Source organism: Cibotium barometz, chromosome 17, assembly GCF_041138505.1.
Source record: "Cibotium barometz isolate CiBa-2024 chromosome 17, ASM4113850v1, whole genome shotgun sequence".
NCBI lineage: Eukaryota > Viridiplantae > Streptophyta > Polypodiopsida > Cyatheales > Cibotiaceae > Cibotium > Cibotium barometz.
In genome coordinates this window covers 51819054-51843445 of record NC_141062.1, presented here as the reverse complement: position 1 = coordinate 51843445, position 24392 = coordinate 51819054, and the positions used below count along the sequence as shown (strand labels likewise).

The 24392-nt window shown below is 36.4% G+C and overlaps 1 protein-coding gene across 1 annotated transcript; it reads right to left on the bottom strand.

Moving 5' to 3' along the window:
- Window positions 1–18095: 18095 nt before the first annotated feature.
- On the bottom strand, window positions 18096–19687 carry LOC147630153 (uncharacterized). Its single transcript, XM_086810932.1, has 2 exons — window positions 19270–19687; window positions 18096–19144 (listed from the first exon to the last, which is right to left on the bottom strand). The coding sequence occupies exons 1-2, from the start codon at window positions 19350–19352 to the stop codon at window positions 18547–18549; spliced, it is 681 nt and encodes a 226-aa protein (XP_086667058.1). The 5' UTR covers window positions 19353–19687; the 3' UTR covers window positions 18096–18546.
- Window positions 19688–24392: the final 4705 nt, after the last annotated feature.

The window sequence follows — 24392 nt, the reverse complement described above, 5'->3', positions numbered from 1 at the left end:
AAAAAAAGGACCCAATCTGATGGAAATTCTATGAACATACAATTTCTCTAACTTTTGCATGTCTCTCTCTTTTTTAATATTAAATAGTCTCTATGGCCAATTAGTGTCCAATTATCTTAATCTCTTTTTATTAGCCATTGGCTATGTTTAAAACATGAGATCCAGCTTCTAGTTTGATCCACCCTAAAACTAGCAGTGGTATTAAAGCCTTGTTAAGCCTAGGATCGATATCTTTTACACTTACACATCAAGCAAGTGACTACTAGCTCATTTTGTAACTAAGCCTAATTACTATATAATTATTAAAAGAATTATTTTTATGAGATTTCCCTCCTTCTGTCGAAACCTATAGCCCTTTGATTGTTGAATGCTCTCTCCAATAATTTGACAAAATTTAAATTGGGAAGGCTTCTTAGCTTCTAGGCGCTACTCCTCATCGCCACATGCACACAGAAGTCATTGCCAATGTTGCTAATCATTAGGCAAAATATGGACTCTCATTTTTTTCCCTTAAGGATTTCCCATTAGACGAAATATGGACTCTCATGCCACATCTCACCAATATAGGGACTTTCTTAATATGCAAAATTGCCCATCATCATGCTATAATTCATTGGAAAGCTATCAAAGAGTAGATTCCAAATTTCCAAACTCCGCTCACTTTTGAGTTGATTTGCAAAAATTTCACCATGAGCCCATTTTTCTAGAGAGAGGAGGTGGGAAAAAAATGAGAGTCCATATTTTGCCTAATGACACCTCCTCTCTCTAGAAAAAGGGTCTCATGGTGAAATTTTTGCAAATCAAATCAAAAGTTGGCGGAGATTACACATTTGGAATCTACTCTTCAAGACCTTTTGAATGATATATAGCATGATGGAAATTTTTTCATATTCAAGATGTCCCTAAATTGGTGGTGACATGGCATGTTACCACCACTGAATGATTCAACTCAATAGAAGAGAAAAGGCCAGAGACTTTAGAGATAGGCTTGCTTTGCTAAGTAGGGCAAAGTAGGCCCTACTTAGCAGGGCAAAGTAGGCCCTGAAGGGGGCAAGGGCTCCCTGTTTTGGAGGGGCGGGCGTCTAACGTTTCTTTAACGCCCTTTTGTTCCGTTCACTACGTGAGCGGACCAATAAGAGCCCACTCTGGTGAGGAGAATGGAAAAAAAAAGTGCTTCCATTTCTACCTTAGTTTCTATGCCGATAGCTTCAAGTGGGTGCCGGTAGCAACCTAGGCATGCGGGTAGCTACCTGGGCATGCCGGTGGCTTCCTAGGCATGCTTGTAGCTTCCTACCTAGGCATGACGATAGCTTCCAAGGCATGTCCGTAGCTACCTGGGCATGCTGGTAGCTTCCAATGTGAGCCGGTAGCAACCTAGGCATGCTGGTAGCTTCCAATGCATGCCAGTAGCTATAGCCATATACATGCATTAGCCTTACGCATTAGCCATATCCATAAGTCCATATGCAAAGCCTCATGCATTGGAGTATGCATAAGAGTTTTAAGTATTTATGTTTTTTCTTGGATAGATGGCAAATAACTTGCGGCGTGATGTTATAAGTGAAGGAGGAGTCGATTTCCCAACAATATTTGCAAGTATATATTAGCCTCAAACTATATCTTATCTTTTAATTAAAGAAGGTTATCTTAAATAACAACATAACTGTAATGTTCATTTGTTTGTATATCTATAGCTTGAAACAGTGGACTGCCTCCCTATGATTTTGCATTTCAACAGGGTTTGGAAGCTCTATTTGAAAGGGTGCAAGATGAAGGATATATTGTTATTACTAGAGGACATGCTTGGCAAGCATGGAAAGTAAGTACATTCCTAAACCCTAAACCTCTTTGTTTTTGCAAAACTAATTTTTACTTGTGTTAGTTTTGTTGTGTTTTAGGATCATGTTACTAGAAACAGTAGTTCAAATGTCCAAGCAAGAAGCAATGGAAATTATGTGAGAAGCCAAGAGGGTGGAGCTGCAAGGAACAATAATAATCACGATGCATGAGATGTAGACCCCCTTATGTAGCCCCTAGCTCCATAGATTTTCATTACGCTTTATTTTGTATATGAGCTTTTTGGAATCATACACTTATGTAATTCGACCAAGTATTGTAATTGAATTTTGACATTCCTAAAACCATGAATTGCAATTGTCCTTTTTTTGTATTTATCAAGTTTTACATTACACTTGTCCATGACGATGAGTAGGACATAAATTTGTGTTAGTTTTATTGTGTCTACATTAGAAAAAAAAGAGTTGGGGCAAACTGGGAAGTCCTGTGCAGACTCCTCAATCTATCCTAACTTTTTTTTAACTATACATTACATTCGCTCTGAGAATAGCGATATTATACTACTGGAGTAGCGATTTATTGCTGCTATTTTTGTTGTTGAGCAATGAACCCATTACAGCAAAAATAGCAACGAAATGGGCTCGACAATTCCGTACCCTTCTAGTTATAAAAGTGTTGGTATTTTTGCTGCTAAACCCTCATTTTGTTGTATTGATTATGGACATCTTGTCTCTACCCTCATGAACCCACCTGATCCTTCTCTATAGAAGACATTAAAGATGCACTCCTTGAGGAGGACAAGAAGAAGCAAGAGAAGAACGGAGCCTATGACGGGGCATACTTCATAAAAAATAAGTTCTCCAACAACAACAAAAGCTTCACAAAAAGAGGAACTCCAATAACTCCAAGATGAAGAAGAAGCCTTTTGGTTTTTGCGACAAAGATAATCACACTGAGGATAATTGTTTCTTGAATAAGAAGTAATAGCAGGCACTTCTTACAAGCCAATAAGAAAAAAAAGAGCATCAAGAAGAGGCCTCTATCAATGAGGCTAGTTTCATGGAATCAGATTGGGCATTTTAAAGTGCCAAGATTAAATGACTCAAACTAACTAAAAATCCTCTATCTTAAGCATAAATTTTCATTATAAACCTAACTAGTGTTTACATGTTAAATCATCATCTATCATTATAATTGGGTGAGACCCAAAGAGGCACTAGCATCATAAACAGTAAATAGAACCTACGGGAACTACTAGGATGGTCATTTCATAACAAATAATTTCTATGGACATATTGTTGAGGAGGGTATTGGAGAAAGCAACACAATATCGATGTCAAAAATATAAGATTGTGGGGCATATTTAATCTTTGGAATACACTTCAAGAAGGAAAAAAGAAATGCAAGAAAAGGAGCCACCTACATCAAAAGCACATGTGATATATCAACATTTATGGAGCCTCAAAATGTTGACTTTATGTATCAAAATAGGACAAAGTATCCAAGCATAAAGTAATCCACTTATGCTTGAAGAATATATTGGCATATGATTTGTAAAGTTTCCTTTATAAAAAAAAGGTCATAATCTAATGGAAATTATATAAGCGTACAATTTCTATAAATTTTGTGTGTCTCTCTCTTTTTCTCAATATTTTAATCTCTATGCCCAACTAGTGTGCAATTATCTTAATCTCTCTTCATTAGTTTAAAACATGAGCTCCTTATTTTACTATAATCCACCCTAAACATAACAAAGATCTCATCCACTTTTACCATCCATGCAATTGAGGTCAATTGCAACCCGAGCAGCAAGAGAGAATGTTAGTGATAACCTCTATGAGGATGTCCATTATTTTATTTATACACCTTTTATTTATATCATTTACTAAGATTAATGTGTTTAATCGGTTGTGTGCAACTGGTATGATATGGTGAATATTAATTTGTTTAATCATCTATGTACTGACTAATATTATTTTGGATGTAGGTGATGATTAAGTGGTAGATTATGTGTTAATTATGGGTGTGGAACATGTGTTGAGGAACATGTGTTGAACCAATATGAAATATTTTAGAAGACATGTGAACATCTTTTATGGTTTTATATTTAGGCATTAATATTTTTATAAGACTAAGGCCTCATATTTTTGTACATACCAAATAATATTTTATACTTTTGGTAGACCCAAGACTTTATATTATTGTTTGGTATATTTTTGTAGAGCTTTTACGCTCAAAAACTCAAAAGTACTTGTGCTTTGTTTTTATCTTTTTGAAAACCAAGCTTTTTTCTAATACATATAAATATGGGTGAGTGGTACAAGGGTCACACTCATCCTAGGAAAGATTAAACCTAATCTTGTGTCGACATTTACCTCTAATCTATTCACCATCTCTCTTTGTTTATTTATTTATTTTTATTGAGGATTATGTTTTAATTTGTGAAAGTATATGTTATGCTCTAATTTTTGTGATTGATATTAGAGTTCCTTCTCTACCAAGTGTCATAAAGGTCTAGACAACTACCAAATTGAGAAAACTAATGGTTGAAAAAACTAATGGTGCATGAGAAACATATGTACCCATCATTTTGAAATATAAAAAAGGTCCCCCTTCAGGAGTAATCCACGATTTTTTTTCAATAAAGCTAAGAGAGTACTCTTATGCTTAGTTTTCTCAATGCAGTACTTGTCAATATGCGCTCCTAGTTTACGCTATCAAGGGTCAAACCAATCATTTAAGGTCTAAGAGGTAGAATATTGAAGTTTGTACAACCTAGGGATTTGGAGAGAATACTCATGGAGTTTTCAAGGAGGGAGGAGCCAATTTGTCTATCCCATTGGTTAAGTAGAGTATCTACAAAACCCAATTTCTCAAGGTATAACTATCTATTATAGGGAAATTGAGGAATCTAAAAGTATGCCAAACTGGTTGGTGCAAACACTACGTGATAGCAAATTGGCCACTCCTTTGCCTAGCAGAACACGTGCACGCTCTCATCATGCATCTCTCATAAACTACATACTTCTTATTCTTTTGCATTAAAAATGGAAAGTTTTCAATTAAATAAAATTAGGTATTTAATTTTATAATCTTTGCATATTTTTGAAGACTTTCTTTTAATGAGTTTGGTATAACCTTAGTAAATTGGTAAACCCTTTTATTGTCTTGAACCTTAGGAAATTAGATAATGGGATAGACTATTCCTAAGCATAGAATAATTTATCAATTAATTAAATTATGGGTGAAACCATAGGATACATGAGAGAGAAAATTGCTCTAAATACTCTAAATACTCTAAATTGCTCTAAATACTCTAAATTGAGATGACTCCAACTGTAGATTATTCTTTTGAGTAAATTATGAGTAAAGGGATTTAATTAGAAGAATTTGAATTAATTTATGAACTAATGGTTGCCCCTAGGCCTATAGAGAGAAAGTGAGATTAGGGTTATAAAGAGAAAAAAATAGCATTAAGATGGGGAAAATATCTTAGCTTAATTAGGGTTTGTTAGGAGTAATATATACAATTCTTTTTAAAATTTTGTGCAATTCAAACCAAAGAATTCTTGAGAGAGAAAATTCTAGAAGGAGAATTCTAGAGAGAGAAATAAAAGTGACTCTATGCATAGGTAAAGTTAAGGTCAAGATTAGGCCAAAAACCTAGAAGTGACTCTATATAATCAAATTGTATTAAATATGATTAGATTGGACCAATCTCTTCTAAGAAATATATTTTTAGAGAGAAAATTGTAATTAGATCTTCAATTAGAGAGATTGTGAGTACTTTAATCAAGTGCAAGGTTATAACTTAAGAAGAGATTCTTGAGTCACTAAAGAGCCCAAATCAAATGATTTTAAAAGATGAATAAGGCCTAAGATCAAGGTTAAGATTAAGAAAAAGCAAGATTGGATATACTTACATTCATAGACCCAAGTCCTTGAGATTTTTGAGATGATACCAAGAGAAAAGAGATGAAGAAATTAAAATTAGGATATTTAAGGAACCTATGAAGGGAAATCCTTAAGAGTGACTAAAAGATCATTCATAGATTTTTTGACATAGGATAAGACCTGAATTCAAGAAGTAGATCAATAACCCTAGAATGACCTTCTTTGTATACAAAGGGATTTAAATAAAGTGGATTAGATTCTACTTTATGGAATCAAGACTTAAAAACGATTCAAATAAGGGGAGAATATTGAGAAGACTTTACCAAGATATGTTGAGGCAAGAGGAGTTCGACTTGCTCAGAGTTTTAACCAGAGAGTTGTGATGTCTCGTCGAGCTTATGATGGTTTACACTACTTTGGATATGAATATGGGGTATATTTTTGGAATCTTACTTAATTCTTTGAAATATTGTATTCACATGTGATTCATATATGATTGTTTGTGAAGGTACCATGCATGTTTATAGATCATTATGTAGGTGTCATCCACAAGGTGCATCATACGAAGGCAGTTGTCTGAGACCTTGACCCTCTCTACTGAACATGGGTGTGATTTTGCCATGATTAATGTGATGGATATAAGAAGCAGCTCCTCTAGAGTGCAATAAGAAGGGTAGTGCTAATTATTCATGTGGTACTAGACATATGTGGCTCCTGATGCTAGTAGTACACATGTGTTGTTCATGCATCTAGGAAAGGTGTGACGACCAATAAAAGAGACTCTTTGGATTACTTTTTGACACTTCTGTTATGGTGGATGTGAGACAATGCATGGATCCTTTGGTCATGACAATGATATAGGTGTATTTAAGCTCATTGTTTCATATTGTCTTGGTCTAAGGATCACCGTTGTCGTGCAAGAAGATTTATAATGATGATGTGACATTGATGTGTTACGATATGTGATATGGACATATGTTTTATGTATGTTATGGAAAGGATTATATGATCTATGTTTTCTTTTTGAAAGAACTATTTTTTTATAAAGGAGTGCATGTGTGATCTTGTTTTAAAGATGTGTGTGTGAGTAGCATGGCAATTTTAATTATGGGTGTGTGAGTTCACATCCGCTCCATAGGTCTAGTGGTGGGTGTGTGAGTAAAGTGGCAATTTTTAATTATGGGTTTATGAGTTCACATCGGATCCATAGGTCTAGTAGTGGGTGTGTAAGTAAAGTGGAAATTTTTTATTATGGGGGTGTGAGTTCACACCAACTCCATAGGTCCACTGGTGGTGGGGGCGGAAGGCTAGACCCATGGGATTGGATGGGGCTAGGATTAGTCTATGGATGTTGTCGAAGAAAAAGGATGGGCCGTCGAGTCAACCTGCGTTATGTATACTTTCTAAACAAAACAAAATTATGTTGTTAACAAAATGATAAAAACCTAGCATGAGTAGTTTAGTTGGTAATCATAACAAAGATAGAAGAATTACCTTCATAATTAAGGATTCATGACATCTTGTTTAAGAGCCTCAGGGAGCCGTTTGATGTGACGTGCTTATGAGAATTATGAAGAGACAACACTTAATCATTCTCCTTTATTTCTTAAGGATCGTTCTAGTCAAATAGAGAGGATTATGAAGAGAAAAAACTTGGAGGAATCATGCACATTTATTTCTTAAGGATTGTTCTAGTAAAATAGAGAGAAGTTGATGGAATAGCCAAGTGTGTCTCTCTATCTTTAGAGTGGGTTTTCCACCATAGATGGAGGGTAAACAGGTCTCGAAGTCCCTAATTCATTATCATGGGGGTATTTACTCATTCAAAAAACATCTTAAATCCTCCAAATCATGATTCAAGAGTAAAAAGGTTTATAAATGGTTCTCATCCATATTCTAAGATTAAATACTTATATTTTTATACTAAGGTCTCCATGTTGTAATCATGGTGGAAAGACCAAAGAACCATTCATAATAGGGATTAACATAGATTTTTATACTAAGGTCTTCATGTTGTAATCATGGTGGAAAGACCAAAGAACCATTCATAATACGGATTGACATAGATTGCATTAGATGACATGAACTAGTTACATGGACTTTTATAGCCTTTGAGGAGGTGCACTGCTGACATCGGTAATGAGGTGCAGACAGATTCTTTCCACTAATTTCTCAATGACCCCTTGAGGCTAGGGATGCCCCTTGACATGTGGATGGACATTTTGAGCGATGGTACACACTTTGACTCTAGCTTAGGCTAACATTTTATCCTATGCACATTTGATTTCTAGCTAAGGAACAAGTTGCGCTTATATTTCTAACACCCCCCTTCAGCCAAACTTGGATACAATGACGATCATGCTGTTAGTCATCTATGTGGATGACTTGATTATCAGTGGTGATAGTGATGCAAACATAGATGATGTCAGGATGCTTTTGAAGCAAAAGTTTGAGATGAAGGATTTGAGTGAGCTGCAATATTTCTTGGGCATAGAGGTAGTGAGATCGCCTCTCATGGCATTTTGCTTGCAGAGGCAGTATGGCTTGGACATGTTGTCTAGGTATGGTATGACAGGCTGTAAGCCTATTGTAGTGCCATTTGAGCAAAACACAAAGCTTTCCGCAGATAGAGGTGAGCTTTTGTAGGACCCCACTACATACAAGCACATAGTGGGTAGTTTGATCTACATGACCATTACAAGACCAGCCTTGAGCTATGCTGTTGGACTTGTGAGTCAGTTTATGTAGGCCTCTAGGAAGCCACACTTGGATGTGGCTAGACCGATCCTGAGGTACATAAAGTCCACAGTTGATTATATGGACTTTTCTATGAGGCTGGTACAAAGATACAACTGCATGGGTACACATATGCCGATTGGGATGGTAGTATTACAGACACAAGATCTACCAGTGGTTTTATGTTCTCATTTGGGAGTGCTTCTGTGAGTTGGAGCAGTAAGAAGCAGCAAACAGTTGCCTTGTCGAGTACAGAGGTAAAGTACAGGGGTGCTGCTATGGCAGCTTGTGAGGTAGCTTGGTTTCAGAAGCTACTCGGTGACATGGGAGAGCTCGTGGATAGGGAAGTTGTCATATATTGTGACAACATGAGCAACACACAGTTGGGTTACAACTGGCCAGTAACCCAATATATCATGCTAGAACAAAGCACATTGAGATGCATTATCACTTTGTGAGGGAGAAGGTTCTAGTAGGAGATGTAGATCTGGTATATGTCAGCACCTCGGGGGGGGTCACTCACAAAAAAATGTGAATATCACGTGCGTTCAACAGAAGCATAATTTTAATTTATGAAACTTACAGAAATATATTTACATAAGGGTATGATTTAAATTTTTTTCAAAAAATTTACAGATTCATAAAGAAAAGGGGATATTATATAGATTTAAAAATTCACAAATAAGGGATTTAAAATATAGGCCTTGAACGCACGCGATAGGGATATTTTACATATAGTGACCCCCCCGAGGTCAGCACAGAGGATCAAGTGGCTGACATCTTCATGAAGGAATTGGACACAGAGAGAAGCTCCACAGGTTTAGGAGCTTACTTGGAGTGCAGTGTGTCGAGTTATTCTCAAGGAAGAGTGTTGTGATATCGAGCTCAGCTAGTGCTACGGTGAACATTGATGACCCGCCTAGGTGATAGCTTCCACATCTACACCACTGGCATGGTTGGTGAGATTATGGGTGATATGCGGCCAATGAGATGATAGACTATGTGGTGATAGCCATTTTGGATTACTAAAGACTAGCATAGTTATAGCGCCAGCTCATTTAGTCGAGTTCACATTATGGACCGACCATTGTATGTTGTAGTAGTTGAGTACTTACTACTAACCCATATAGTGTGTACTCTTATCTTTATGTTATGTTGGTTATGTAGAGAAGAAGAAGATATAGAAGAAAATTTAGCTATCCATCTCTCTCTTGTGTCTTTCTCTCTCTGGTGTGTGTGTGTGTGTGTGTGTGTTTGCTTTTGCTAGGGTTTAAAGCTCTCCCTCTCCCCCAAATTCTCTTCACCCAAGAAATCCACCTCAGCCCTAGCTTATTTCTTGATCTTCTCCATAGCATAAATTTGATTGGTTGTTGTATCTGATGCAAAGCTTTTCCTATTCATGGCAATAAAGCAAGAAAAAAGATATCATGCTAATCATAATGGATTGTGCCACTTTGAGCCGAACATGCATAGGCCAACGTTGAGATTTCCAATACACAAACTTATCATTTATCCTTGCAGAAATCCATGCCAACAAAGTCTGTGAATCAACATCAACTCCAATAGGATAACCCAAGTGTCGTGTGATGCATCCACTTTGTATGATTGCCCATTACATTCCAAACCAAGAAAATCTCTCTCGGTATAGCTGAACAGAGAAGATTTCTGCATATTAATGTATAACCTTGAAGCAAGACCAAAAGTATCCCAAACAACCATAGCCTTATGAACATTATCTTTTTGAGCCTTGAGGAAAATGAACGCAGTTAAAAGCAAACAAAGATTATCATATAATAATCCATGAATATTCGAAAAAGTGTAGCCATTCATATTACACATTTTACCTAATAACCACCTGCGAATTGATGACCTCCTTGTGGGGTTGACAATATTCTCACATGCATGCTTTTTCTGCATTAGTGCATCCATTCAAGCCATAATCTTATATCACACATATTGATTCTCATACAATGATGCAACTTGATGGGACAACCAATCAATAGCTATATCAATGTCAAGGAAAGAACTGTCCTCTTCAACCACCTATTTCAAATCAACCAACAAGGATTCCAAGTTCTGTAACGTCTCCCTAAAATATGATGCATTATGAATCCCATACTAGTGAGAAAGCTTTTGAATATTGAACATACAACACTCCCATACTAGTGAGAAAGCTTTTGAATATTGAACATACAACACTCCCAAGCTGACACTCCAACAAAGATTATATGGCCTCGAAAGTTTTGTAACACCTGTAACATAAACTGATGGAAAACAGTATGCTACAAGAAAGTTTGGTTAACCTTAAGAGGAGCCTTTCCCAATAATGGCCTATAAGCATCCACAAAATGGCTATGCATCTCCAATACCAAAGGAAAATGATCTGACAAAATATGATTATATTCCACCTGCATGAATAATATGTCTGGGAGAAACAAATCATGTTGGAAAATATATATTCGGTCCAAATGAGCTCTTGTACCCACGTACTATTGAGAGCCATATGTAAATCCTCTTTCATGCGGGTTTAGCCATGACCACATATCTTGTTTCAAAACTTGATTGGCAAGTACATTCCAACTAACCCTCTCCGTCCCATCCATAATAGAGTGAGGTGTAGAAGCATGCTATGCAATTCACATACATTAAAATCGCCCAACACAAAGCCAGGCTTTTAGCGTTGCACAAAACAATAAATCATCCCATAACTGACAACATTGTGCAACACCATTAGGTGCATATAATCCCACAAGCTATAATGTTTCATCCATAAACTCCACTTCCACAATAATGAACCACCCTCGGACATCCTGCATAACTAATGATGGCTTAAATTGAGATTTCACTAGAATCATGACCCCTGATTGTGTAGTGGGGTGCACACTATAAAACACACAAAATTTCTTGTAATCATACACTTTTCTAGCCATGGAATGTTGTTTATTCTCCATAGCACAAAACATATCCCATTGACCTTGAAACACAGTACGCCACATGCGATATTTCTTGGACGCTGAACACTCACCTTTTACATTCCAAAGAGAAATCTTCATGCTTCTCTCTCATCCCTACCACTAAGAAAATAGGGCAAACAAAAACATTGTGCACACAGTAAATCTATGCACGATCACGATCATGAATCTTGGTCAAGCATGCACTTTACTTAGAATTATGTTGGTCAAGGTATAATTATCAAGCATGTACTTTACTTAGAATTATGTTGTTGGCTTTTCTAATCAAGATATAATGGTCAAGCATTTACTTTACTTAGAATTATGTTTCTTAATCAAGGTATATCCAAGATTTGTAAGATTTTATCCACCACAATAAGAATGTAACGAGAGTTAAATTCTTCAATTATGCTTTTGATTTCTTGTGGGGCCATAGAAGCCAATCTTGTAAAAAGTGTGCGTGCATGCCCTCTCCTTAGATTAAAGTGTGTTACTTTGAGCCTTATTGACTGAACATAAGTACTTCATGCATGCTATCAAGAAACAGATCTTAAGTACTAGGAAATCATATCCTTAATGTTTCTATACCCCTCCCCATCCCCATCCCCATACCCCCCCCCCAAGCAAGGCCCCTACCCCCTAACTTAACTTTAAGATTTAGTATTCACCTAAATACATGGCCTTACCCCTACCTTATAAGCTTATTCCTCATTTCAAAAAATCCCACCGAGTCTTACGCACTCATGTGATATCATAAGAGTGAATCCCTTGCGACACACACACACACACACACACACACACACACACACATGCACACACGCATGCACACACTCATGTGATATCATAAGGTTTCTAAGAGTGAATCCCTTGCGACACACACACACACACACACACACACACACACACATACACACATGCACGCACGCATGCACACACAAGTGACATGTGCTTCCTAGCATAAAATATTAAAAATATCATGTTTTTAAAAGATATACTTATATTTTTTGCATGTTGACTACACATTGATTCTTATGGTGCTCTTTTTATATTTTTTTTACACAAAATGAAATAAAATGTGAAGATATGAAAAGTACATAAACGATATACATCATAAGTGATTTCAAATTGGAGGTATTATACTAATGTCTTTAATAAAAAAATATTATTACATCATTTGTATACCTAATGATTTACATAAAACCATTAATGAATTCCATTGAAATTATTCTTTAAAGGTTTTGAATCAACCAATTCAAAACCAAGTCAACTTTGTATGTACTAAATAATACGGGCTATGAGAGGTTGCAAAAGACCTCAAATTGTGGAAAAAACTATGACATAAATTTGTAAGTTGTTTTATATCACTCATTCATGTTTTATGTAAGTGGAGTAACACCAAAAAACTTACTCTCATTGATTTAACTAGTAATGATTTTGCAAATTAAATGGCAATATAAACTCATGATTCATAACCTTAAGTGTATGATGCCAAACTTTTAGGTTCATGTGGTACCTAAAGGCACACACACATATATTGCAAGTATGAATATATGTATGATCAAATTTCAAGCCTAAATTTTATGCTAAACATGGACTAGGAAATTCTAATAAGGAAAATATTGGTTTCTAAAAAATTTATCATCATTTACATAGCTTTGTATAAATGGACATACACATCATCAATTTATAGTTCTTTTTACAAGTATATTGTATAATAATCAAGCACATAGCTTTAATAGAAGCATCCACCTATAATTTACCTTATCAACATTTCAATAAGTTCCTTATATTTTATCCACATATATTATGCTTAATTCTAGATTGATAGTTAGCATATGTATGCCTTGAGGTACCTATCCATCTTTGTAGGGTAGATTTTTCATTATTACATAAAAAACTTATCTCAAAAGGAAAATAAAAATAGATTGATAAATAAGAATTAAATCCCTAAACTATGCCTTGGATAACTTGTAATTATTAAAGTTTATAATTATGAAAAGTACATAAAAATGGCGCGTCCTTATTGTAGTAAAGCTTGAAGTGTAATATGTTCTTTGAGGTGTGGTTTATTCCTATTGCACACATATTACCCACATATCCATGCTTCTTCCATCTTCTTTATACATTACTTTTATGAAATTGAATAAAATGATTGGGAAGATAGGAAAACTATATAAACACCACCATAAGGAATAACAGTGACTTTGAAATATATACACCTTAAACTATAATTCGTTAAGGTATGTATTCAAAAAATTCTTATTTATTAAATAATCCTCATGTGGGCATTATTTAATTTAAACTACTAAAACGTAGAATAAATTGGTAAAAATCTTAGCCTTCCACGACTTCCAAATGGCATGATTGCTCTACATTGAGAAAGGTTGAGTGAGAGATAAAGAAAGAGATTAGGTCTTTCCTATAGGACCTTGATTTGGAGAGAGAGAGAGAGAGAGAGAGAGAAACTCCTCCCAAACAGTGCCCCCATTCATCCTACGATGTTCTACATGTATGTTACATTCAACATTTTTTAAAGAGTGCCCTTATTCATCCTACCATATTGTACCTCTTCCTGAGAGAGAGAGAGAGAGAGAGAGAGAGAGAGAGAGAGAGAGAGAGAGAGAGAAACTCCTCCCAAACAGTGCCCCCATTCATCCTACCATGTTCTACATGTATGATACATTCAACATTTTTTAAAGAGTGCCCTTATTCATCCTACCATATTGTACCTCTTCCCGAGAGAGAGAGAGAGAGAGAGAGAGAGAGAGCAAAGCCACATAGAGAGAGAGAGAAACGAGGGATGAAGAAATGAGCCAGACTGCATGAAAAATTTACATGTAGCTAGAAAAATCACACGTAGCAAGAATAATCCTGCAAATACATTTGTCTCCAATCTGAGAAAATAATTTTCTTATCCCAAGTTTTTTCATCTATGACCTCCCATCTTCTTATGTTCTTTAATTACTTTGGAAAGGACCATTTGTTGGCACATGTTCCAAATGAATAACATATACATCATTCATATAAAAAAATGTTCTGCATGAAATCATTAATGAGTATCATCAATGAATGAAATATATATCATTCATATAAATAAGGGTCTGCGCACGAAATTGTTAATGAGTATCGCTCATATAACTTTTTATAAGTTTAGATCCTCACTCAATTAAAAACAAGTCAATGGTGCATATATTAAGCAACATGCATGGAAAGAGGTTTCATCCCAAGGGAATCAGCAATAATTTCTAAAATTCTATGAAATCAAGGAGATGTGTAGGTTGTTTTATATTACTCATTCATAAATTTTGTGAGTGGAGTAACACCAAAAACTACATTCTCTCATTGATTCAAGCTACATGGGTGCAAATTAAGTGCCAACATAATCCATTCATTATATGGTACCTAAATCCCTCACTTTAAAAAATCTTCCATATCGCCTCCGTGTAGAAAATCAAGTTCATGAGATACCCACATGCCTTAGTCTGAAGATAACACAATGCCATTTAAGGCCCAAGGGAGGCTAAAACACCTCTCTTGTGAATAAAAAGTTGTATTTACATTTTTTTAGAGTGACGACACTCTTGGTAAGAAATGCCACTAAAAAGACAATCTTTTACACCTAATAAATAATAATGTATTATTACATGTGAGACTTGTGCATAACTCACACAAAGCTTAACATTTGAAATGTTTCATATGTGAGTGACACTTTGCGCTTGAACATTTGCACATAGAGTTGATAAAATAAAGCTTGAACATTTGTACATAGAGTTGCTTTAATAAAGCTTGCTCAGTGCTTTGCCTTTTCCTCATGACGTACATCCTACAAAAGTGACTACCAAAAAAGGTGGATAGCCACTAGCTAGAAAGGGGAGGAGCAAAGCATCCTTTGTAGACTAGCATTTACCCCATGACATTCCACTAAAGTACTTCAACAAATCATAGAGCTAACTAAAACCTGTAGAACAAATCATAAGGATAACCAAAACCTCTAAGAACTTGCGCGCGCGCGTGTGTGAGAGAGAGAGAGAGAGGACTTCTTCAGGGCAAAGGGAGTTCATCCATGATTATCATGAAGAACGACATGCCTAGCGTAAGCCAATTGTGGAAGAGGAGTAGGTGAGGGGGGAGTAAGGGTAGTTTGTTTTGGCTTTGGGCCCGCATATAATCCAAGCTGCAGCATCGTAAACACGAGCCGCTTCCTCGCGCGTTTGGTATGTGCCCAACCACACCCTCGTTTTCCTGCATCAAGAGATCACGACGATTAACGTGTGCAGTTAGACTTACTCTGCTAACTACACAGCCTAAATTAACCCAAGGAATCGAACTGTACGAACATAATTGCGTTGTATTCACGAAACAGGGTGCCGGATCTCCGACACCCAAGATCCCCAGTGTCTTTGTCGTACACCACGCAGCCTTTGAGTTTTCGATGCCATTGCTATGCTATGGATTCAATCTTATCAAATTGATCACACTCCTGCCTCCCCAAAGTTCAGGAGCAGCCCATATGGGTTTCTTCTCCTCCTTTCTGTATATATAAGCAATGCTACTAGAAAGTCGTCATCTCGAGAAGGACTGCATCTCTCTTCCGTGCTTGCTAAATAGGCCTCATTATAATTTCATCTAGTGTCTACCTAATGATAAACAATAAGAAAGAATGATTTTTCCATAATCATCCTCTCATTAGTTAAGGGGAACTTTCACAAGGACAGTGATTTCTTCTTCTGAAAAAGCCAAAGCCAGCAGGTACTTTTGATTTTTGTTCAAACCCTGCCCTTCTTTACAAAGGAAATTTTTTTACCCTTAGGCATCACAAAATAGGAGACTCCTAAGATCCCTATCATGAGGAGGTCCCAAAGGGAGAGACACAACATTGTGGTATTTGACTAGATTTTGATTCCAAGGTGCTTGTTAGCAACAGTAACTAGAACCTAGAGTGATAACACGTTACATCATGAAAACGTTTGACAATACCATACCTAAACATGTCCTTAAAATGTGGTTATTATAAGGGTAATTTTTTTCACCTTTTGTACAATTATTGTAAGTGCACTTCCATTATCCAAGTCACTTGACAAATAATGGTTTAGAATCACCATGTGGAGACTCTTTTAAATATGGCCTTTTTTTAACAGTAGTACACAAGGATTGTGCACACACATGGTCTTGGCACACCACTCAGGCATCCACCTTATCAACATTTCAATAAGTTTCTTCTATTTTATCCATATATGCTTAATACTAGATTGATATTTAGCATATCTATACCTTGAGGTACCTATCCATTTTTGTAAGGGGGATTTATCATTATAACTTCTCTCAAAAGGAAAATAAATATATATTGATAAATAAGAATTAAATCCCTAAACTATGCCTTGGATAACTTGTAATTATAAAAGTTTATAATTATGAAAAGGACATAAAAATGGCATGTCCTTGTTGCAGCAAAGCTTAAAGTGCAATATGTTCTTTGAGGTGTGGATTATTCTTATTGTACAGATATTACCCACATATCCATGATTCTCTGAGCTTCTTTATAAATTATTTTTATGAAATTTAATAATATGCTTATATTATGTTTATGAGATTGAATAAAATGAATGGGAAGATAAGAAATCTATATAAACACCACCATAAGGAATAAGAGTGACTTTGAAGTATATACACCTTAAACTATAATTCTTTAAAGTGTGTATTCAAAAAGAGCCAAACTACATGAAAAATTTACATGTAGCTAGAAAAATCACATATAGCAAGAATAGTCCCACAAATACATTTATCTCCAATTTGGGAATATAATTTGCTTATCCCAAGTTTTCTCATCTATGACCTCCCGTCTTCTTATGTTCTTTAATTGCTTAATGGAAAGGACCATTCGGCACACGTTCTTAATGAATAACATACACATCATTCATATAAACAATAGTATGCACATGAAATCATTAATGAGTATCATCAATGAATAGAATATATATCATTCATATAAATATTGGTTTGCACGAGATCATTAATGAGTATCACTCATAGAATATATAATGAATAGAATATAAATATTGGTTTGCACGAGATCATTAATGAGTATCATTCATATAAATATTGGTTTGCATGAGATCATTAATGAGTATCACTCATAGAACTTTTTATAGGTTTACACCCTCACTCAATTAAAAACAAGTCAATGGTGCATATATTAAGCAACATGCATGGTCCATGCCATGGGCATCAACAATTACTAAAATTCTATGAAATCAAGGAGATTTGTAGGTTGCTTTTTATATCACTCATTCATAAATTTTGTGAGTGGAGTAACACCCAAAAATACATTCTCTCATAGATTCAAGTTACGTGGGTGCAAATTAAGTGGCAACATAATCCATTCAGTATATGGTACCTAGATCCCTCACTTTAAAAAATCTTCCATATCACCTCTGTGTAGAAAATCAAGTTCATGAAATACCCACATGCCTTAGTCTAAAGATAACACAATGCCATTCAAGGCCCAAAGGAGGCTAAAACACCTCTCTTGTGAATAAAAAGTTGTATTTACATTTTTTAGAGTGACATTCTCGGTAATAAATAATACTTTATTGCTATGTGAAATCTAGTTACATGTGAGACTTGTGCATAACTCATACATAGCTTAACATTTGAAATGTTTCATATGTGAGTGACACTTTGCTCCATGTATGCTTGAACATTTTCACATAGAGTTGCTAATAAAGTTTTCTCACTGCTTGTCTTTTCCTCATGATGTACATCCTACAAAAGTGACTACCAAAAAAGGTGGATAGCCACTAACTAGAAAGGGGAGGAGCAAAGCATCCTTTGTAGACTAGCATTTACCCCATGACATTCCACTAAAGTACTTCAACAAATCATAGAGCTAACTAAAACCTCTAGAACAAATCATAGGGATAACTAAAACCTCTAGAACAAATCATAGAGCTAGCTAAAACCTCTAGAACTTGCTTAGCTTGTGAGGATATGTGTGTGTGAGAGAGAGAGAGAGTGTGTGTGTGTGTGTGTGAGAGAGAGAGAGAGAGTGTGTGTGTGTGTGTGTGAGAGAGAGAGAGAGAGAGAGGACTTCTTCAGGGCAAAGGGATTTTATCCATGATTATCGTGAAGAACGACATGGCTAGCCTAAGGCATAAAAGATGCGAAGAGATCAAAATTTAAAGAGACATTCATCTATAAGAGAATCATCCACATATGAAACACACGTGTCATCACACGGGGAGTGGGGCGGAGGGGGATCGTATGGTAGTGCCAAGCTCCACTCGAGATGATTGAACTCGTGAACCTCATCCAAGAAGTGTGCAAAGCGTTCATGATCCGATAATTGGTCATGGAGGAAAAGCCCCAGATCCTCCCATTGCTGATGGTCCGTGCATTGTGATGGTGGTGGTGATATGGGAGCTGACTCCTCACCAAGCTCTGCATCATCCTCCTCCTCCTCGTCATCATCATCGTCTTGGCTGCTATCGTTCTCCTCGTCTGATCTCAGCCCTTTGCGTGTAATCTGATCACCTTGATTTGCCGCTGATTTATTGGATTGTTGAGCCATAATCTTGACCGATTCGAGGCAGCATCGTTGAAGCTTTTTTCTCAAGAGCGGTGGGAGAATTGTGGAAGAGGAGTAGGTGAGGGGGGAGTAAGGGTAGTTTGTTTTGGCTTTGGGCCCGCATATAATCCAAGCTGCAGCATCGTAAGCACGAGCCGCTTCCTCGCGCGTTTGGTATGTGCCCAACCACACCCTCGTTTTCCTGCATCAAGAGATCACGACGATTAACGTGTGCAGTTAGACTTACTCTGCTAACTACAGAGCCTAGATTAACCTAAGGTTTTGGCAAGGAATCGAATTGCGCGAACATAATTGCGTTGTACTCACGAGACAGGGTGCCGGATCTCTGACACCCAAGATCCCCAGTGCCTTTGTCGTACACCACGCAGCCTTTGAGTTTTCGATGCCATTGCTGTGCTATGAATATCAATCTTACCAAATTGATCACACTCCTGCCTCCCAAGGTTTAGGAGCAGCCCATATGGCTTTCTTCTCCTCCTTTCTGTATATATAAGCAATGCTAGTAGAAAGTCGTCATCTCGAGAAGGACTGCATCTCTCTTCCGTGCTTGCTAAATAGGCCTGATTATAATTTGATCTAGTTTCTACCTAATGATAAACAATAAGAAAGGAGGCTTTCTCCATAATCATCCTCTCATTAGTTAAGGGGAACTTTTCAAAGGACGGTGATTTCTTCTTCTAAAAAAGCCAAAAGCTGGTACTTTGATTTTTCTTCAAACCCTGTCCTTCTTTACAAAGGAGCTTTTTTTACCCTTAGGCATCACAAAATAGGAGACTCCTAAAATGCCTATCATGAGGAGGTCTCAAAGGGAGAGGCACAACATTGACTAGATTTTGATACCAAGGTGCTTGTTGGCAACACTAACTAGAACCTAGAGTGATCACATGTTACATCATGAAAATGTAACTTTGACAATACCATACCTAAACATGTCCTTAAAATAAGGTAATGATAAGGGTAATTTTTTCCACCTTTTGTGTGGCAAAATATTCCACATTGTTTGCACTTAGTATATAATTATTGTAAGTGCACTTCCATTATCCAAGTCACTTGACAAATAATGGTTTAGAATCACCATGTGGAGATTTTTTTGAGTATGGCTTTTTTTAACACTAGTACACAAGGATTGTGCACACACATGGTCTTGGCACACCACTCACCTTGCACCCCCACCTGCACCTAAGACAATGTTAGATAATTTGGGAAAAAGCTCACTCTTTGCGAATCAACTTTTCAATATAGTTTTGGGAATCAACTTTTCAATATACTAACTCCAAATTTATCGGAGATAATAGATTGAGATTCTACTCTTAAATATCCTTCCAACGATATGTGACATGAGGGGGTTCTGACAAAATCTTGAATAAATTCACCTTGATCCCATTTTTCAAATGGGAATGGAATTTTTCCCAAATTATCTAATATAGTGATACCTTGTATCTTATAACAAGTGCTTACCCATGCATGCAAGCGCGCGCACACACATACACACACACACACACACACACACACACACACACACACACACACAGCTATTATAGAGAACATAAAGAGAGTGGATATGAGTGAAGTGAATGCCTCCTGATATTATTCCCCATTGGTTTCTATAAAGGCATCATAGATATAGTTATTTTCCTTTTAGAATTAACGAGTATGTGAGTTGGAAAAAATTTAATATCACATGCATATTTCATTTATAAATGTGTGTGTGTGTGTGTGTGTAATATCACATCCATATTTCATTCATAAATGTGTGTGTGTGTGTGTCTATGTAATATCATGAGCATTAGATGACAAACAATGTAATTTTACACATGATTAAAGCTATTTTTATCTTATAAACTATTGTTAGACCGTCCCAAGGGTTTTTTTTTTTCAAGTATGATTTCAACTACTTGTACAAAGGGACTAGTAAAAGGTCCTATCCACACTACATGTATGAAGGGGCTAGTAAGTCTAGTAAGGTTTTTAATTTCAAGAAGTACGATTTCAACTACATGTACAAAGGGGCTAGTAAGGCTAGTAAGTTCTTATCAACCACATATTATATTTTTCATCCTTTAGATACTAGACCTCCAATCAACTAATTATGGTCTAGAAAAGGAGGGGGCTTTCTCTCCACCATGACTGAGTCTACACGCATATGTGAGGGAAGGAGAAGCACATTAAGTTAAGTGATCCCATCCTTCCCTCCATGCTTGAAAAGAAAAATCTATACATTGACTATGAATAACCTTTGATATGCCTTAAAAACATGTTTCCATCCATTATAGAGTGTGTGGACAAGCAAATCTATATACCTCTCAATGGTATTTGTGAAAGTGAGCATTCCTAGGATGCATTACTCCACATTCCCTAGTAGGAGTTAAGAGAAGTGATCCAATTCTAATGACATGTGTACCATGGTGGTCCAACCATAGTAGTCATTTTCTTGTAAGATAGATGAAGTGCCAAACTGATGCCATTCTCCTCATAGTTAGGGGCAAGAAAAAAACCTACAAGGTACATTATAGAACACAATGATTTGAAGCCTTAAATGTAGAGTTATAAGATTATCCTATGAAAAAGCTAGGCCAACTTCTACCTAATCAAGAAAACCACTCATGGGCAGATATTGCAATCGATATTGGTGCTAAGGTCATGTAAAAACCCTGAACAAAAATTATAAATCTTCTCAATGCATTTTGAACTATGGAAAAAAAATGCTCATGTGGCCTCTACCACAAATAGGAAGAGATAGTGGGAAAGCAATTCTCCTTTTGTATGCTTGGGTTGGGCTATTTGTCAAACTCAATTGGGCTCTTATATGTATGCTTTATTCATTAGAAGAGGATTTTTGGCTCATGTTTCTTGCTCATCCCTTTTGGAGGCTATGTAACTTGGGGATTCAACTTTTTGTTAAACACTCGTGGTTGCATTGTGAATCCTCCAAAACTATGGCTTAACTACCACGTGATCATACAAAAGTTGTATCCTAATGTAGTCATTGTATTTTCGCTTGAATTTTGACAACAGCTGCCATTATGCATGTTTTTAGGCATTTTAGGAGTTGAATGCATTCCAGCTTTTTATAAATGCATCAAAAAAAAAATCCACATAAATTACTTAAAAAATGGCTAGTTGTAATATGTTCCGATGACTTGGAAGGGTGAGGGTGCGTATCAAAAGGAAATCGTGATATGGTTATTGGAGTAGGGACGTGGTGATACTACCATCATGGATATGTTTTGCTTTCATAACTTCATAGGAAGAAATTGATTGATTGAGGTGGGAGAGGTTGATGTTGAAAACAAGAAATGCAAGCAAAGTCACATGATGATGATCACTAATTTTCTCTATATAGGACTAGATAAAGCCGACAGTGGAGGGGGAAACGAATGGTTGGATGCCACTTGCATCCAAGCTTGACTTGGCAAGGTTCATGAGGACTCTAATGGGATCCTAGGCGTCCTTGATTCCTAAGGCCACAATCATGTGAAAAGGAGAGGCCCTAGACACATTACCAATTTCTCATCGCGCGATTCACGAGGAGGACGAAGACACAAATAACAAACGCTTGCATGTGGAAACGACGAGGACACGTTGGACCTAAAAGACTGCGTATTGTGTCTTCACATCTAATCGCTTGAACGCCCCCTTTGAGATCAATCGGCACGCTAGATCTGATAGGTAGATTGCAATTTGTCCATTGAAAGTCAAAATTTGAGCACTCTTTTTCCAAAGTTTAGGTGTGACTTTGCCACCTTCGTTTCAAAATACCTTTCAATTCCAAAGTCGTCACCTCACCAAAAAAAAGCACCCCTTGGTGTGTGAGACTATCTTGTGTTACATAGCCGCACCGTACTTGGGGAAAACTTGATACACCTACCTTGTTTTCTTGCTCCAAGGATGCAAAATGACCAAGTCTCCTCTCAAATGTAAGAACATATAATCCATGCCCTTCCAACGAGGGGTGAAATAGAAGTTTTGCCCACGCTTGGGTTTTTGAAAATTATCCCTCTAAAGTTTTTGAATTGGGAATAATTATACATATTCTAAATAGATGGACTTTCCCTCACTTTTCTGCAAGGAAAGCCACACTCACCATAGGTGGTCATAAGTAAAGTCACTAGGCACCCCCACGATAGATGGATGTAAAATTCTTCCATGAGAAAAACAAAATTTAGTGCCATTTTTCAAGATCCAAACCTAGTTCTTCTAGGCTTGAATCTTAGTGCTATTGTTTAATATTCAAGCCTAGCTCTTTTAGTACCTATAATGTACCTGAACAAGACACCATGCATGGGACAAGAGAATTCCATTGAGTTAGCAAATCACATCATGTCTTATTGAACAACTCATCAATTATTTCAAAATACCTTAAGATGCCATGTGCAAGGAATTGACAACAAGAAGAGAGCAACAAACTAGGTCTCAACTAGATCAAGGCTTTTTATATAAAATTTCTTTTCTTCCTTGTCCAACATGTGGAAATAGTACATTGCACGTCCCTACCTAATGTGACGACCAAAATCTATTTGTGAAGGAGCATTATATGTAACATGTGTAGCATGTGCAACAACATATGTCAAAGGAATCATGTGAATGTTTCAACATTTTACAATCCACCAGTATTTCACGACATCAACAACAAGATATTCATGATTATCCAACCATCTTTTTACACTATTCTAAAGAGCTATGTTAAATAATTGGAGAGAATTTGAAACATCGATATAACACAAAGTCAAAATCTCACTCAAAAAGTGATGCCAAATTAGAAAAAAATGTACTTGGACCACGTTTGATGTCTGATGGAAGGCCATTAACGATATAAAAAGATTAAAAAAAGACCAAGTTAAGACCATTCTTGGTTATTGATATCTTGTAGAATATTCGAAGGCTACGTCAAGTTAGTCCAAAATTTCATAAACTAAACCTATGATTTCAAGATAAAACAAAACAAAATTTCATAAACTAGCCCTATGATTTCAAGATAAAACAAAACAAGCCTTAAGGAATTCAAAGTATCTTGATTTGATTTTCTTGATAGGTCCTTGCAATATAAACGCATGCATTGACTATGCTAACTCTCTCTCTCTCTCTTTCACACACACACACACACACACACACACACACAGAGCACATACTGTGTGTGTGTGTGTACATTCATGCATGCATGCATGAATGTACTTGCATGTGGGTGTATGTATATGTGGGCTTTGTATGTGGGTGTATGTATATGTGGGTGTATGTATATGTGGGCTTTGTATGTGGGTGTATGTATATGGGGGCTTTATATGTGGGTGAGTGACTTAGTAAACCATTCATGCATTCTTTTCCACTTAATAAAGTAGTGCCTAGTAATATCAAACATTAAAATTTATTTTAAGAAAAACCCTTCCTTGGACGTTGCTACCAATATAAAGAAGTATATAAATAGCCAAGTA